The following is a 14,455-nucleotide window of genomic DNA, read 5'->3' on the forward strand; positions in this document are numbered from 1 at the left end:
CCCCCCGAACCCTCAAGAGGTGGTTTGGGCTCACTCGTTTCGCTCGCTCACCGCAATGCAGTATGACAATTGTTTTACGCCACACCACTTTCAAATGTCACCATCCACCACTGGATGGCAGCATGGTTCAACAGCAGATTGTTATACTTGGCAATGGATCTTAGCTACAAACACAAAGCAATTGTCAATATTGGAAATTATGGAACTGTTAGAGTCAATGGCTTTTGGACCGATGTATGCCAATTAATGGAAAAGCGAAAACTGAGAAACCACATTGGAGGAAACAAAATCATGGAAAACAAATTTTAAGGAAAGACAAATTAAAAGAAATACAAATACATCAAAAGAGAAAGGAAACATTAAAAATAAAGACAGCTTTAAGGAAAAATCTAAACTTACGTTAAACTTTAGGGGTAGTGAGGGGTTTAGGGGTTTCAAGACACACATTGTTTCTGAGTGAGGAGAGGTTTTTAGGGGAATGGGATAGGTAGAGAGCAGGCATAAAAGGGGATTTTAACCTGTTAAGTGTGGGTGTCAGCCAATGGCCAACATTGGGGAGGCACCTAAAGACCACACCACCACCCCAATAGGAGAAAGAGTCTGTCTGCCCTCTGTGGGGAGGAGGATGGATGGGGGTAATTAACCCTGATTTGCCCCCCCCCCCCCCCCCCCCCGGGGCGGGGTAAAGAGCCATCTAGACACCAGGGTCATTTTGTTTTAATTATAGAGGGTGGGGGCGGCCCATTATGGCCATGGCCATGCCCCATCCCGAAAAACTATAATGACAGTTTTTCTGCACCCCTTGGATTGGGGTTAATCGCCCCAATCTGGGGTGATTAACCCTAATCTGCCCCCTGGGGAACAGAAACCCCACTAAACATCAGGAAGGGTTTTTTTCTTTTTTTTAAAAGCCCACCATGGGCATAGCCGTGCCCCCAATCCAACAAGACAGAGACTCTTTCTGCCCAGGGAGGTGTCATTATTTACCCCGATATGCCCCCCCAGGGGGTCAGAAAGCCCACTAGAAGCCAGGGAATGTTTTCGTTTTTTGAATATCGGGGTGGAGGCTGCCCAGCACGGGCATGGCTATACCCCACCACAAGTAAATGGGGAAACAGTCTTTCTGTCCCCCTGGGGGCAGATGCGGTTAATTACCCCCAATATGCTCCTGCGGGGGGCAGAATGCCCACTAGATGCCAGGGATTTTTTCCCCTAAAAATATAGGGGTGGGGGATGCCCACCCTGGGCATGACAATTCCCCCCACCACAACTAAATTAGGCAACAGTCTTTCTGCCCCCTGTGGGGGGAAGATTGGGGTAATTACCCGATCCCCCCGAGAGTCAGAAAGCCCACTAAAAACCAGGCAATGTTTTTTTTAATTTAATATAGGGTTGGGGCTGCCCAGCTTGGTCATTACTATGCCCCCAGCCCAATTAAATGAGTCAACAGCCTTTTTGTCGCCCCATGGGGACAGATAGGAGTAATTACCCCGATCTACCCCTGGGGAGCAGAAAACCCACTGGACTGAACGAGATTCTTTTTTTTTCAAATATAGGGATGGGGCTGCCCACCATGGGCTTCATTATGCTCCCACCCCAGCTAAAATGGCATCAACCTGAGGCAGATGCCCCTCTTGGGGACAGAAATCCCACTAGACACCAGGGATTTCATATAGGGGTGGGGGCTGCCGAGCATGGATTTAGCCATGCTCCAACCCCAAGTTAATAGGGCAATAGTCTTTCTGTCCCCAGTGGGGTAGAAGGCCCACTAGACACCAGGAATTGTATTATTATTTTAAAAACATATAGTTTTGGGGGCTGCCTACCTGGGTATACCCATGCCCCCAGCCCAAAAAACTATAGTGACAGTCTTTCTGCCCCCTGGAGGGCAGAGGGGGGTGATGACCACCAATCTGCTCCTCCCCCGGAGGGGCTGAAACCCCACTAGACACCAGGGAATGTTTTAAAAAAAGAATAGGGGTAGAGTCTGCCCGCCATGGGCAAAGCCATGCCTCAACAAGAGGCATAGTCTTTCTGCCCTTGGAGAGATAGTCTTTCTGCAGAAAGCCCACTAGGAGCAGGGGAATTTTTTATTCATTTTTAATTATAGGGGTGGTGGATACCCAGCATGGTCATGCTATACCCCCACCCCAAGTAAATGGGGTAAAAGTCTTTCTTTACCTCCCTGGGTTGCATATGTGGTTAATTAACCCTGATCTGCTCCCCGGGGGAGGAGCAGAAAGCCCACTAGATGCCAGGAAATTTAAAAACAAATGCAAAATATAGCGGATGGGGCTGTCTACCATGGGCATGGCCATGCCCCCCCTCCAACTAAATGGCAGAACATTCTTTCTTCCGCCCTTGAGGGTGTAGATTGGGGTAATTACCCCTGATCTTGCCCGCTGTGTGAGGGGGGGCAGAAAGCCCACTAGAAGCCGAGTGCACTTTTTTTAAATATAGGGGTGGGGTCTGCCCAGCATGGGAATTGCTTGCTCCCATCCCAAGTAAATGGGGCAACAATATATCTCCCCCCCTGGGAGGCAGATGGGGTAATTACTCCTTATATGCTCCGGGTGAACAGAAAACCCACTGTATGGCAGCAATATATAATTTTATTAAAATATGGGATGGGTCCTTCCCATCTTAACATCACCCTTAAACCCTAACCAGTCTTTCTGCTTCCCTGCAGAATAGAGCAGCCCCTCCCATTAGCAAGCGAGAGGACATTTGATTCTTTTTGGTGCAGTTTTTCCATACGGGCCAGGAGAATGTGGCCAACTCCCATTATAGTCCCACTTGCAATGCTGAACAGCTGTACTATTTTGGGCTTCTGTGGCTGACACCTGGACAAACCTACCAGACCCAGACAGTTCTGAAAATAAGACATCTAGAAGAGTACAGGGTGGTGTGCTCTGCATGTGTCCCACACCGTTTTCTTACCCACAATGCCTTGCAAACCTCCAATGCTGGCTAAAAACACACATTTTTCTCATATTTCATGAGGAACACTTCTGAAATTTGTGGGGAGACACGCATTTATTACCACACAGCAGTCACCAAAGTCCCCTGGTAAAAATAATACTTCCCTTGTGTGGGTGGACCAAGAGACCTTGGAAAAAATGTCTCTAAAGTGCTACGTGGAGAGATCAGCAATAGGGGCAGCTGCAGGATTTGGGGTCTTGGTCAGCTGTCACCCATAGAAACCTACCAACCACAGACAGTCTTTAAAAGTAGACAAACAATGAATCCAAGGTGGTGTGCCTAGTGTAAATCCTGTGAGGTTGTCTTACCCACAAGGCTGTGCAAACCTCAAACTTTACCTGAAATCATTCATTTTCCTCACATTTCTGTGATGGATATAGAGTAATCGGCCGGACTCCACAAAACATTTGTACCACCCAGTATTAATCCACTTGTGCTGTTAAAAACCCTGCCCCACTTGTGTGGTTGAACCTAGTGCCCGTGAGAGGAACATATCAAACTATCAATGGGAGACCCCTCGCTGGGGCGTTGAATCTCAGGGAGGGAGAACAGTTAAGGCCCTCTCCGGGATGAGGGTTGGGCTAGAAACTCAGATGGGGTTTGGGTGCAGAGCATGGTTGAAAGCTTCAGATTGCAGTTCCCAGTTTTGGACTGGCATTTTTGGCAGCCTGCCAGTCGGGTACTTCCCGATGGGTCAACTTCAAATGGCTAGTGTTTTGGTCCTGTGACACTGGCTGTTCGAGGCCAGGCCATTTGACGTTGCTAGAGGGCCTGAAAGGCCAGTCAAACACTGCCAGTTCCCACTGCACTAGGCTGAAGGTCATGTGCAAAGAAGTGTGTGGTCTCATAATTTTGGGGCTGTTATATCTGGGTTTCATTCTTTTTCAACAGCATCACTTTCAGATAATGTCAGGACGCACTCTGTGTCTTGGTGTGTGGCGCACAGCTCTCCCTGCGCATTTATCCACTTTGCATTACACACTGCCCTTGTGCATACAGTGTCATCATCAGAGATGTCATGTCTAAACTCCTGTGTGATGTTGTGAGCTGGTCATGGAGGGTGCATGAGCTATGGTTTGCTAAGTTTACTGGGGACTTTTAGTGTTTATTAGGTTTTGCAATTTATCCAGTATAACTCTAATGGGACTGTAATTGGGATTTTAATGGAATTTCTGAGGTTTCCATAAATAAATGTTTATATTATCAAAGGAAACCATAGCATTCCTTTAACAAAATATTCTGTGATTTTTATTGTTATGTTTTTGACCGAACCATGTCCTAGCCAAGGTGGCTTTGCATACCATATGGCCACTCATAGCTGGGGCTACATACATTCACTGACACCTCTAAACTGGCGGACTCATGTCTGTAGGAAGGTGGAATCTGGCTACATGTTTGCCCCCACTTTTTTCCTGGTGTTTTGATGGTTTTGTAACTTAGTCTGGCTGGGATCCTGCTATCCAGGGTCCCAGCATGTCTGCTTCCTCTCTAAGTGATTGCATGTACTTTAGATACACTCCAGATTGGTTCCTGGGTTACCCTTGTGAGTCCCTAGTATATGGTACACTAGGTACTAAGGGCTTAGGTATCCCAGAGGCCTACCAGGGGCTGCAGCATGTATTATGTCTCCCCTGGGAAGCCTTCCAAAATGACACCACAGGACTGATTCTGCAGCCTGGCTAAGGTGGTGCATGCACCCCTTACTAAGATATAAGTTACCTATATCTACCGTTAATTACTGCACATAGAAACCTATCAGTCACCCCTATGGCAGACCTTATCAATCCTGAAGGCAGGGTACCTGGTTTCATTTGAGAGGGTGCCAATAAATGAGCAGGGCCCCTCTGCATCTTCCGGAATCTATTCTCTGAGGCTGTTCTGTAATGCAGCCAGACCATATACTCTTAAGTGCATTATAACCTTGCTGTAAGTGCTAACTTTGGAATGGCTGCATGGCAACATGTCACGTTTGGTGTCAAACACTTTGGAATCCCCCCCCCCCCCCCCCACGAGTCCTAGCGGCGGGGGTAGAATTCCACCCTTCCAGAGGGAGAGACATGAACACACCGGTACACACGGTACCAGTTTAAAAGAGCCCTGGCATCACAAAATGGATGCTGCAGCCACAGACATGAATCTGGCCTTCTGCTGCTGACCAAAACTCCAGCAGGAGAGGCCTGGACAATAGGTTTCCTGTCACAGGGAGGTGTGACCACCTCCCAGACAGGCTTTAGTGTATTGGGGCTGGGTGGGTGCACTCAGAGTGCTTTGATGTCTGCCCTTGGGGCACTTTTGGTGTCCCTGTGCATAGTCCAGTTCAAACCGGTTGCAGGGACACTCAGCCCCAGCCCTAGCGTGAAACTGGACAAAGGAAATGGGTGTAGCCACTCCTCTTTCCAAACCCTCCCATAGATGGGTCCCTAGAGTGTGTCCAACACCTTCCTTAGGTATAAGTAAGGAACCCCTGGCAACAGCACTTTAGATTACACCTGGGCGAAACTCTGAAACTGAATCCTGGAACTTCGATGCTCTACTAAAGACTGGAGGATGGAAGAATCTCCCTTGGGGTCAAGGAGTGACTCCCCTGCTTCAGCAGGCACCAACAAAGCATTTTCTGGTCTGCATCTCCAAAGCTCCCGTCTGACTCTGAAGTATTTGCAGCCCAGGATGAGGATTTCCAGACTTCTAGAAGGCCGACCCGAGTCCCCAGCAAAGCTGAGACACGCAGCTCTCACGAGTGACGTGGAACCGGAACTCCTGGACACCGTGCACATTTGCTAGGGGCATTAACTTCCTGATCTTTCCTGAAGTTGTGCTTTGGGTTTCTTGTAGCCCAAGCCCCGAGCACCATCGGCACCGAAGATTGTGGGCCTACACTCCACGAGTGTTCCATGAGCCTGCTTCTTGCATTTCTGCTCGAGGCTCCTTCGCGATCCCTGGTCCGTCGACTGGTGGGTCCCCATGAAGGCCATTTGGATTTTTGATTGGGCTTGCCTGGTTGCTCCAGATGTGCCCTGTTTCCCTACCAAGTGGTGAGTCCCACAGACCTTGCTGGTACACACCGAAGCATTTCTTTGATTCCTGCGTGAGTTGCTGTTGCCAAGGCTTTTTAGGTCCAATCCGGAAACGACACTGCAGCACTTGACATCCTTCGTGGAACCGCTAGATTCCAGATTCTGGTTGTTGTTGACGCCTCCTGGTCCTCGTGGCTAAAGAGTCAAGCTTCACTTCTTCACCTGAAACCACCCGACATCGGTGGGCATTCGACTATCGTGCCCCAGGTCACTGGCTAGTGACCCAGACTCTGTTCCCTCTGCTCTGAGGTTCTTCTCATCTTCGATCCATATTGGATCACTTCGGACACTTTCCTCTACGACGGCAGCAGCACTTTGCAGCAGATCGCCATTGAAAATGACACCGAAACCCGACACCAAAAGACACCCATGCACACGGCTTCCCTGGGTAAGGTGACTCAAGTACTCCATTGCTCCTGTGGGTGTTGGCCCTAGAACCCCTTAAGTCAAAAGGGGTTTGCTTAAAGTCCTCCTCCAAGTGTCCCTTTTCTTTAAATTTCCAACCGTGACTTTCCCCATAGAAGTTAATGGTAACCCGCAGCTGTGTTTAGACACTACACGGGCTGTAGTGAAGTAGTGTGGCTCACTGGTTAGAGGCGGCAGACCCGAGAGCAGAGGACGGCCCGGGACCAGGGTTCGATTCCCGGCGCGGCAGGTTTCTGGACCAGGGTCAGCGGACTCGATAATTCTCTCGCCTCAGTGCCCACTCTGATCAGCGATCACACTCGGCAACTCTGGGCATTAGCTTGCCTCATCTTCACTAACGGCCCCACCAGACCGCCGGGGATGCCTGGTCTCACCCTGGAGATACCCATTAAGGGACCATCTCTCAGGGAAGCCAGGAAGGGTTTCGCAGCGGTCGAAGCGCCTTGGGACCCTACGGGTAAGTAGTGCGCTATATAAATGCCAATACATTTACATTTACATTTACATTTACATTACATTTACATTACATTTATACATTTACATTTGCTCCTTGTGGGTCCCATGTGTCACTACCTTGGTGGTTCCTTGTGGCCCCAGCACTTCTACAGGCTCTAGGCCTTGTGCCCAACGAAGTTGTGGTTCTTATACCACTTTATTTATATATGGTTTGGTATGCCCCTAGGGCTCAAGTTATATTGTGCTAGTTTACTGTGTGCTATTGAGTTTTCTGTATGTACTTTTGCCTCTTGCCTCATAAAGAAACTAGAGGGATGTGTTTAGAGTAAATACATGTATTTTATATATGTACCTGGTGTGGTTCACCTTTCATTTGGTCATTCATGAGATTATAGACTGGTAAAACAAGCCGCTTTACATTCCTTCAAGACTTAGCCTGAAGGCTGCTCTCCACAGGGATAGCTTTCAATAAAGGTTGTCTTTAACCTACCATCAATAAGGGTCGTTTGGACTGGTGCAAGGTGCCCACTAGAATACTGGACAGCATATGCCAGGCCAACTTCTCACAATGTCTTGTTTCATAGAGGTTGTGGAAGAAGCTAAAATAAGTTCTCCAGCCATGTGAGAATAAAGTCTGTCATTCTCATTAAAACATGTACGTCCAGCAGCAGCATCTGTCAGCTGATTCCAAAGTGTTCTACTGCAGCCTCCCAGAGTGTTCTAGAGAACAACTAGAGCGCTAACAGTCTTGCTAATGACAACACTATGGCACACTTGAAGACATCAAGAACACGTCATGCACAGCACCGGCTGGGAGCCGACATAGGCATGGGCACATGGCCTGTCCATGAGGCCAGGCACAGCGGTCTACCCCTCCTGCACAAAACTTAAGGCCTTGAGCAGGAGGGGTTTGGGCTCGGAGGCACAGGGCACAATGCCAATATAGAACATGAACAGAAATAGCCCCGGCAAAGTACAGAAAAAGTGCAAAGAGCAAAGTGGCACTTTAGTTGGGTGTTAAAATGAGACAAGAACTAAAGTAAAGAAAAAAAAAAAAACAACACTTGAAATACTTTATAGGTAAGTCAGTTAACTGTAACTTGCAGCCCCATCATGCACTGCTTACGACTTTGTATATTACATTACTCATGACATTCAAAGAACAATATTGTTGTATTAACTGCTGAGTACCGCGGTTCCCAAAGTAACATGTAAGTAATATGTAAAGTAATGTGTGAGGTCACAAGCAGTGCATGATGGATACAAGGGGCCTTGAAATGAGACAAAGTTGTTGCATGAGGTTAACATAATGGAAGTGCACTGCTGCCATGTTGGTATGATGCAGTGAAGGAGCGGCCAAGAAGCTTCAATAGTAGACAGTCTTCTGAAAACAAGATGGCTTCTGTGTGGTTAATCTGACACTTTCATTCGGACACTGGAGCTGGGCCCAAATACTGTACACAGATGAAGTCCCAACAGAGAAGGGATAGGACATGAGGGGACAGGGAGTGAAGAGGCAAGCATCGTCTTACCTGTGTGTGCAACTCTTGCTAGCTTGGGGTCAAAGCCAACACTCTGTACCCTGACTGTGTGCGCCATGAAGAAGTTGACGACTCCTCCAGTGAAGACACAATTTGGAAATCCTTCAACTGGCCCATATGAGCCTCCTCTCCAGTGCACGCAGTCCCCGTCCTCATCACCTTCTTCGTACAGAAGCCTGAAGCTGAAAAAGTTTCCATCCACGTTCCCACCCACCTGAGGGGAAGCAAAGTGTATGTCAGAGTCAACACCACAAAAAGACATTTAACACAAATGTGGGGAGCTCTGGGGTCCACCCTCTGCTCCCATCATGCTTTGATCTCGCACTCATGCTCAGGTAGCTCCTCTGATTCTCAATGAAAGCTTACACTGAATCGTGAATCATCTCCTCTTACACGTCTCACTTATATCTGTTCAAACCCCCCGCTTCATCCACTGCCATCACTTCCTGAACTCCGACCAGCAGCGCTCGTACAGCATACAGCACGGCGCCAAGCTGCCCCACGTTTTCACCCTGGTGGGACAGTACCACATGGAATTCAATGCAGTCTGTCCTTGGAGGTTTCTTAAATACCCTCTCTGGGCAGTATCCCATGGATTTCAACTCAGTCTGGCCTTCACTAAACTGGGAGCTGCCCACCCAGAGATGTTTTAAGGCATAGACAAAGTGGGCCCGGCCCAGGGCCCCCGCCTTTCAGGGGTCCACTGATAGAGTCAGCTCAGATCTGTAGAGAGTCTTGTCCTGATGACCTTGCACAGTTCTTAACCCCTTCACTGCGGCGGCTATTCCGGCGCAGTGCTAAGGGGGCGTGGCGGCCGCGCGGCGGCCGCATGCTGGTGACGGAACCGCTCCGTCACCAGCGTCGGTTGACCTGTGCTTGTGACGGAGCGGTTTCGTCATGGCCCGCCCCGCTCAATAGAAGGTCAGTGCAGGCACGAAATTCACGCCGTGCAGGCGCGCCGAGCGGGCCATGACGGAACCGCTCCGTCATCAGCACAGCTCACCCGTAGCTGATGACGGAGCGGTTCCATCATCAGCACTTAACGGGTTAAACAGATTGTTTGGAATACTGTTTTCCTTTCATTTATTTTTAATGTGAGTGATGTACCATGCAATATCCATAAACAAAGCTTGTTTCACATCAAAACAGGACCCTGCATATGAAAAATAGGAGGGGGTCACAAAGATTATTTGTGATAGTATTAGTGAGCTGCTGCATATTCCTAATATGGGAAAACACATCACTAACCCCGAACATTCAATGCAAACAGATTTAGAATTTGGACCAGTGTGGCTGCGCACTGGCCAAAGAGGGCTTGAAAGAGCTGTAAATGTTAAATGGATCATAAATTCAAAGCTGTTCTGAACAGGGGCCCCCAAAATACCTTTGGACCTGTTCCCCCAAAATCCTTACGATATCCCTGTACCTCCTTTGAAGATATCACCAGGAGGACAACATACAATATGTCCAGAGCTCTGTACGACTGATCCAGATGTGCACTCCCTTGTGGGTCACACACATGTTTTGGGGTTGGACTGTTACCGAGCACTAATGGGAACAATTGTTGTTCCTGTTCATCTACAGAAAGGGCCTTGGTGGATCTTAAACCCAACACCAGGGGTGTAACCACTCCCCTCTTCTTTCACCTGACTAACAGCATGACCCCGTCTGTAGGGCGGCCCTGTAGGTCATACGCGTCTCAGTCCGTGACACTGGTTAAGACATCACAATGGGAATGCGTTTCTGATGTGTGATTTCTTAATCTATCCTAGCCTGGCCACCCTCGCTCACCTGTCCCGATCATACTGGAACAAGCTCCCCCTTCCATAGCATCAGCTTCTATCATGCCAGACAGGATGCTAAGGTTGTATCTTTTTTATTAGCGGCTCTTTTTATCATCATAGAAACACTCAAGAGACACAAGCCTGAATATGGTTTTGCGTTAGACATTACTTCATGGGTGGATAATAGTTACTCCAAGCAAGGAGGTGTCATGGTTCTCAAAGGTATACGTGAAGGTATATCAAGTGTACGTCTCTCAGAACATCTTGCAGTCAATCTTCCAGAGCAGAGCATGACCACTCACATTAGTTAACAGCCAACTCTACTTCTCTTCAACTGGGTAGATACATTGGGATTATTTGTGGCGGATCTTGCGCTCTTCTGACATTGCCTTAAGTTAACATTTACTCGTCCCTTCTTGTTGACTTTCTCAGTATGTACCCTCTCCCCTGGAGCCCTGCCCTTGCTTTCGTATGCAACACATTCATGGGTCATTGGAGATCACAGAAGAACAAAAGGAGGGGAGGAAGGAAGACCAACAAGTACAGAGTCAGGTGAAGGCCAAGCGATGACCTGCCGAGTTCACAGCCCGAGAGTCAGATTATTGTTGTATACATGTTGTCATCCAGAGCACAATAGTCTACAGTTACCCATGAGTAACTTTAATAATGGCCTGGGCGGAGTTTGCAGAGTTCCACTATGCGAACCTAGACAAAGTCACAATAATCTTTGCAACGCTTTGCCAATTTTCAGCGCCGGGTGTTTGTTCTGCACTGTAAAATCAGCACGAACTCACGTGGCAGCTTCCTCCACACAAGCTTTAATTTTAAAGCTAACAAAGGTCCTAAGCTTTTAGATGCCTCGAAGAATAATAAGCACAGGATTTGAATAAGAACTGTGTGTCTTTATCCTCCAGTGTCCAGCCGGACAAGGAGGTGTTTATTTCAAAGGATTAGAGAATATATACAGAGTTTAGAAGTGGAGCAAACCACAAATTAATAACTGGGCACAAGCCTGTACCAAGTCAAAGAGAAAAACAATACATGGGGAAAAGAATAACAGGCAAACAGGTTGGAGAAAAAGGTGGCGTACATTACAGTGAAATCTTACGTAAGCTCTAACCAACAGTTTTTGCAACACATATTACAAAATGAAAAGGAAGCAGTACTGTTCAAACAGTCGACGTAACGTTTCGATCCCTGTCTCCAAATATTAAATTGGGATCATCCTCAGGACTACAAATATCAATTTTGCCTGATTGTGTTTATACAAGCCAGGCACTAAATTGTAGTGCGGACACAACGGTGACGGGATTGAGGCGGGTGGAAGCATCAACCTATCTAGGACGCCAAGCGGTTAGCGTTAGGCGGCATCGCGGTTCAGTGGGGAAACTTCAATGGTGTTTCCGACCAGATACTAGTGGTGTGACCTTAGCAGTAGTTTATTTACTGCCGGCTTCGTGAGCTTGTGAAGGGCCGCGCACAATGAGGCGAGCCTGTTCCTTGCGATCCGCAATGTGATCGCCGTGGGACGGCGAGTGGGTCCCGTCTGGTGAGCGTGGCAGCTGTTCCTTCACACAAGCGGCAGGTTTCTCAATGTTAGCAGTGCCAACCTGCCACTACCGCCCGCATTGAGAAATCTCGTCAGGAGGTGGTCTAGCGTTAGATTTTCCTCTCTCGTGCTTGGCAACTTACCATTGGTGAGCCACAAGAGAGAAAAAAACTCTCCTTTGTGCCACTATGATGAGTTTTTCGGAACTTGAGCCCTATGCGCAGAGCAGAGATGGAAAAACTCTGCAAACTCCCTGAGTGGAGCGGAGTTTACCTGCCAGGCCTACTTCAATAATGAAGAATCCGAGAGATTATATGTACATTGACATCTTTTCATGGAGTTCTTGCATGCTGAAAATAAAGGTTAAATTAGTCCTCTAATGTTAAAGTGAGACGTGCCAATCATTTCTGATTCCTTTTTTTAATTTTTTTATTTCTTTATTAAAATTTTTATCCCATTTTTACAATAGTTTCCAAAATAGCACATAAAGCATTCAGTACAAAAAAGAGAGAAAAAACAAACAAAAATCATATTCATATACACTTTAGTATTATCTACATACCGTTATCAAATTTGACGTAATTATACCATTAACATTACTTTCTAACTTTCTACACTCCCGTCATGAATACTCTTCCTTAATTCTTACTATTCTTCCAACAAATAGAGGTTTCCAAATTCTTTCACCCAAAGCTCTCGCCCTCCTGCCCTTTCTTTCATAGATAGCTTTCTCCAGATTATAGGTAGAGATCAACCTTGCTATCCAAAGTTCAAATGTAGGGGGGCCCTATCGAGCCATGCTCTTGCAATTCCATTTCGATACACCGCCGTTACCATAAACAAAAATTCTATGTGGTGATCTTCTGTTTCTCCCACGACTCCTAGGATTATTATATCATCTGTCAATTTTCTTTTAATTCCCAATGAGTTTACCAAAAAATTCTCAATTGCCCCTTTTAGTGTATGTAGTTGTGGACATTGAGCGAACATATGAACAATATCCGCCTCTAATTAGTCGCATCGTGGGCATGTGATTCCAGTGACCCCACCCCACTGTGCAATTCTAGCTGGCGTATGATATAAGGAATATATTGTTTTGTAGTGTTGCGATTGTAGTGTTGCAAAGCATAGAACTGTGTGCCCTAAATCCAAGGATGTCTGTAGATCCTCCATGGAGGCGCCCACCTTTTCCACCCATTTGGTGGCAAACTTATCTCTATCATCGATTTTTAATGTATACAATTCTGCATAAAGCTGTCTAATTGTACAACGATTCGTCTTCTCTACATATTCCATAATCCTACTATGTTCAAACCCTATTAATTCACCTCTTTTATCTGCTAGATAACTTCTTAGCTGTAAGTATTTAAAAAAATTGTTTCCCCTTATACCATATTTCGTTTGTAAGTCCTGGAATTGTCTAATTGTCCCCTCCGTGTCCATTAGGTCCCCTATCTTTTTAATCCCCTTATTGTCCCAATCTTTCATAATTGTATCCCTGAATATATCCCCTGGCAGTGAGTGATTATTGTATAATCGTGTATAGTAATTATATCGGCCGATACCTAGCTTTTTTGCCACCACCCTCCAAACTGCTTGTAAAGTCTTAAACTTAGTGTGTTTAAAATAGTTGTAATCAACTGTTTTCAGCAGGCCATTCTCGGCTTCCCTCCCCAACTAGTGCTCTATATCCATTTGTATCCTGATTCTCGTTTCCCCCTCCACCTAGTAACCCCTGTGTGTACTGCAAGACTGCCGCCCAATAATAAAGTCTAAAATCCGGGGCTCCCCATCCCCCTTCTCCCTCGGAAGTACCATGTATCGATACGCTCTTCTGGTCTTCCCTTGGGCCCAGATTAGTCTATTAAGTATTAATTCCAGTTTCCTGAACCATGATTGTTCAAAGAACAATGGGATCGTTCTAAAAAGATATAAGAATTTTGGAAAAGTAATCATCTTAATGACATTTATCCTCCCCATTAATGTCAGGTGTAAGTTGTGAATTCTTTCGGTGTTTCTTTTTACTTTATCTAGTAGTGGATTCATATTGAGTTCTACTAACTTATCTAAGTCGGTGGTCACCTTTATCCCTAAATATGTGGCTTTGGGAACAATTCTATTATCTTGATGTATTGTGTATTTATTCTGCACAATCTGGGTTTTACCTTTATTAATTGAATATCCTGCATTCATTCCAAAATTCGAGGCCTCATGCTCTATTTCAGCTAACGCTCTCCCTGGTTTTGGTGTTATAATGGCCACATCATCTGCATAGGCGAATAGCTTGTAATCCCTCCCATGCAGTGTCACCGGGTAGATGTTACTATTGCTATCTAACTTTCTTAGAAATGGATCTAAATATAAGGCAAACAGCAGGGGCGAAGCTGGGCAGCCCTGTCTGGTCCCTCGTTTCATCTGGACTTCCTTTGTATAGCTTCTATTTATTCTTATCCTTGCTGTTGGTACTTCATAGAGAGCCTGAATTGCCTTAATGTAGCCCTCGCCTATCCCGAACCCCTTCATAACCCTCCATAAGTAGTCCCACGAGACCCTGTTGAAGGCCTTTTCAGCGTCGAGAAATATGGCTGCGACAGGGTCTCGCGACACCTCCGCGGCATCCAGAATAGTTATCATTTGTCTAGT

General features: G+C 46.6%; 1 protein-coding gene across 1 annotated transcript in view; it reads right to left on the minus strand.

Annotated features, from left to right (window-relative positions):
- The window catches only part of LOC147709941 (N-acetylneuraminylgalactosylglucosyl-glucoside beta-1,4-N- acetylgalactosaminyltransferase 2-like), a 704,718-nt gene that overhangs the window by 3,403 nt on the left and 686,860 nt on the right, over window positions 1-14,455 (minus strand). The window contains exon 10 of the mRNA XM_086925570.1: window positions 8,471-8,693. Coding sequence (XP_086781696.1) covers window positions 8,471-8,693 — 223 coding nt within the window. The remainder of the gene's footprint in view (window positions 1-8,470; window positions 8,694-14,455) is intronic.

Source organism: Lissotriton vulgaris, chromosome 6 (genome assembly GCF_964263255.1).
Source record: "Lissotriton vulgaris chromosome 6, aLisVul1.2, whole genome shotgun sequence".
Classification (NCBI taxonomy): domain Eukaryota; kingdom Metazoa; phylum Chordata; class Amphibia; order Caudata; family Salamandridae; genus Lissotriton; species Lissotriton vulgaris.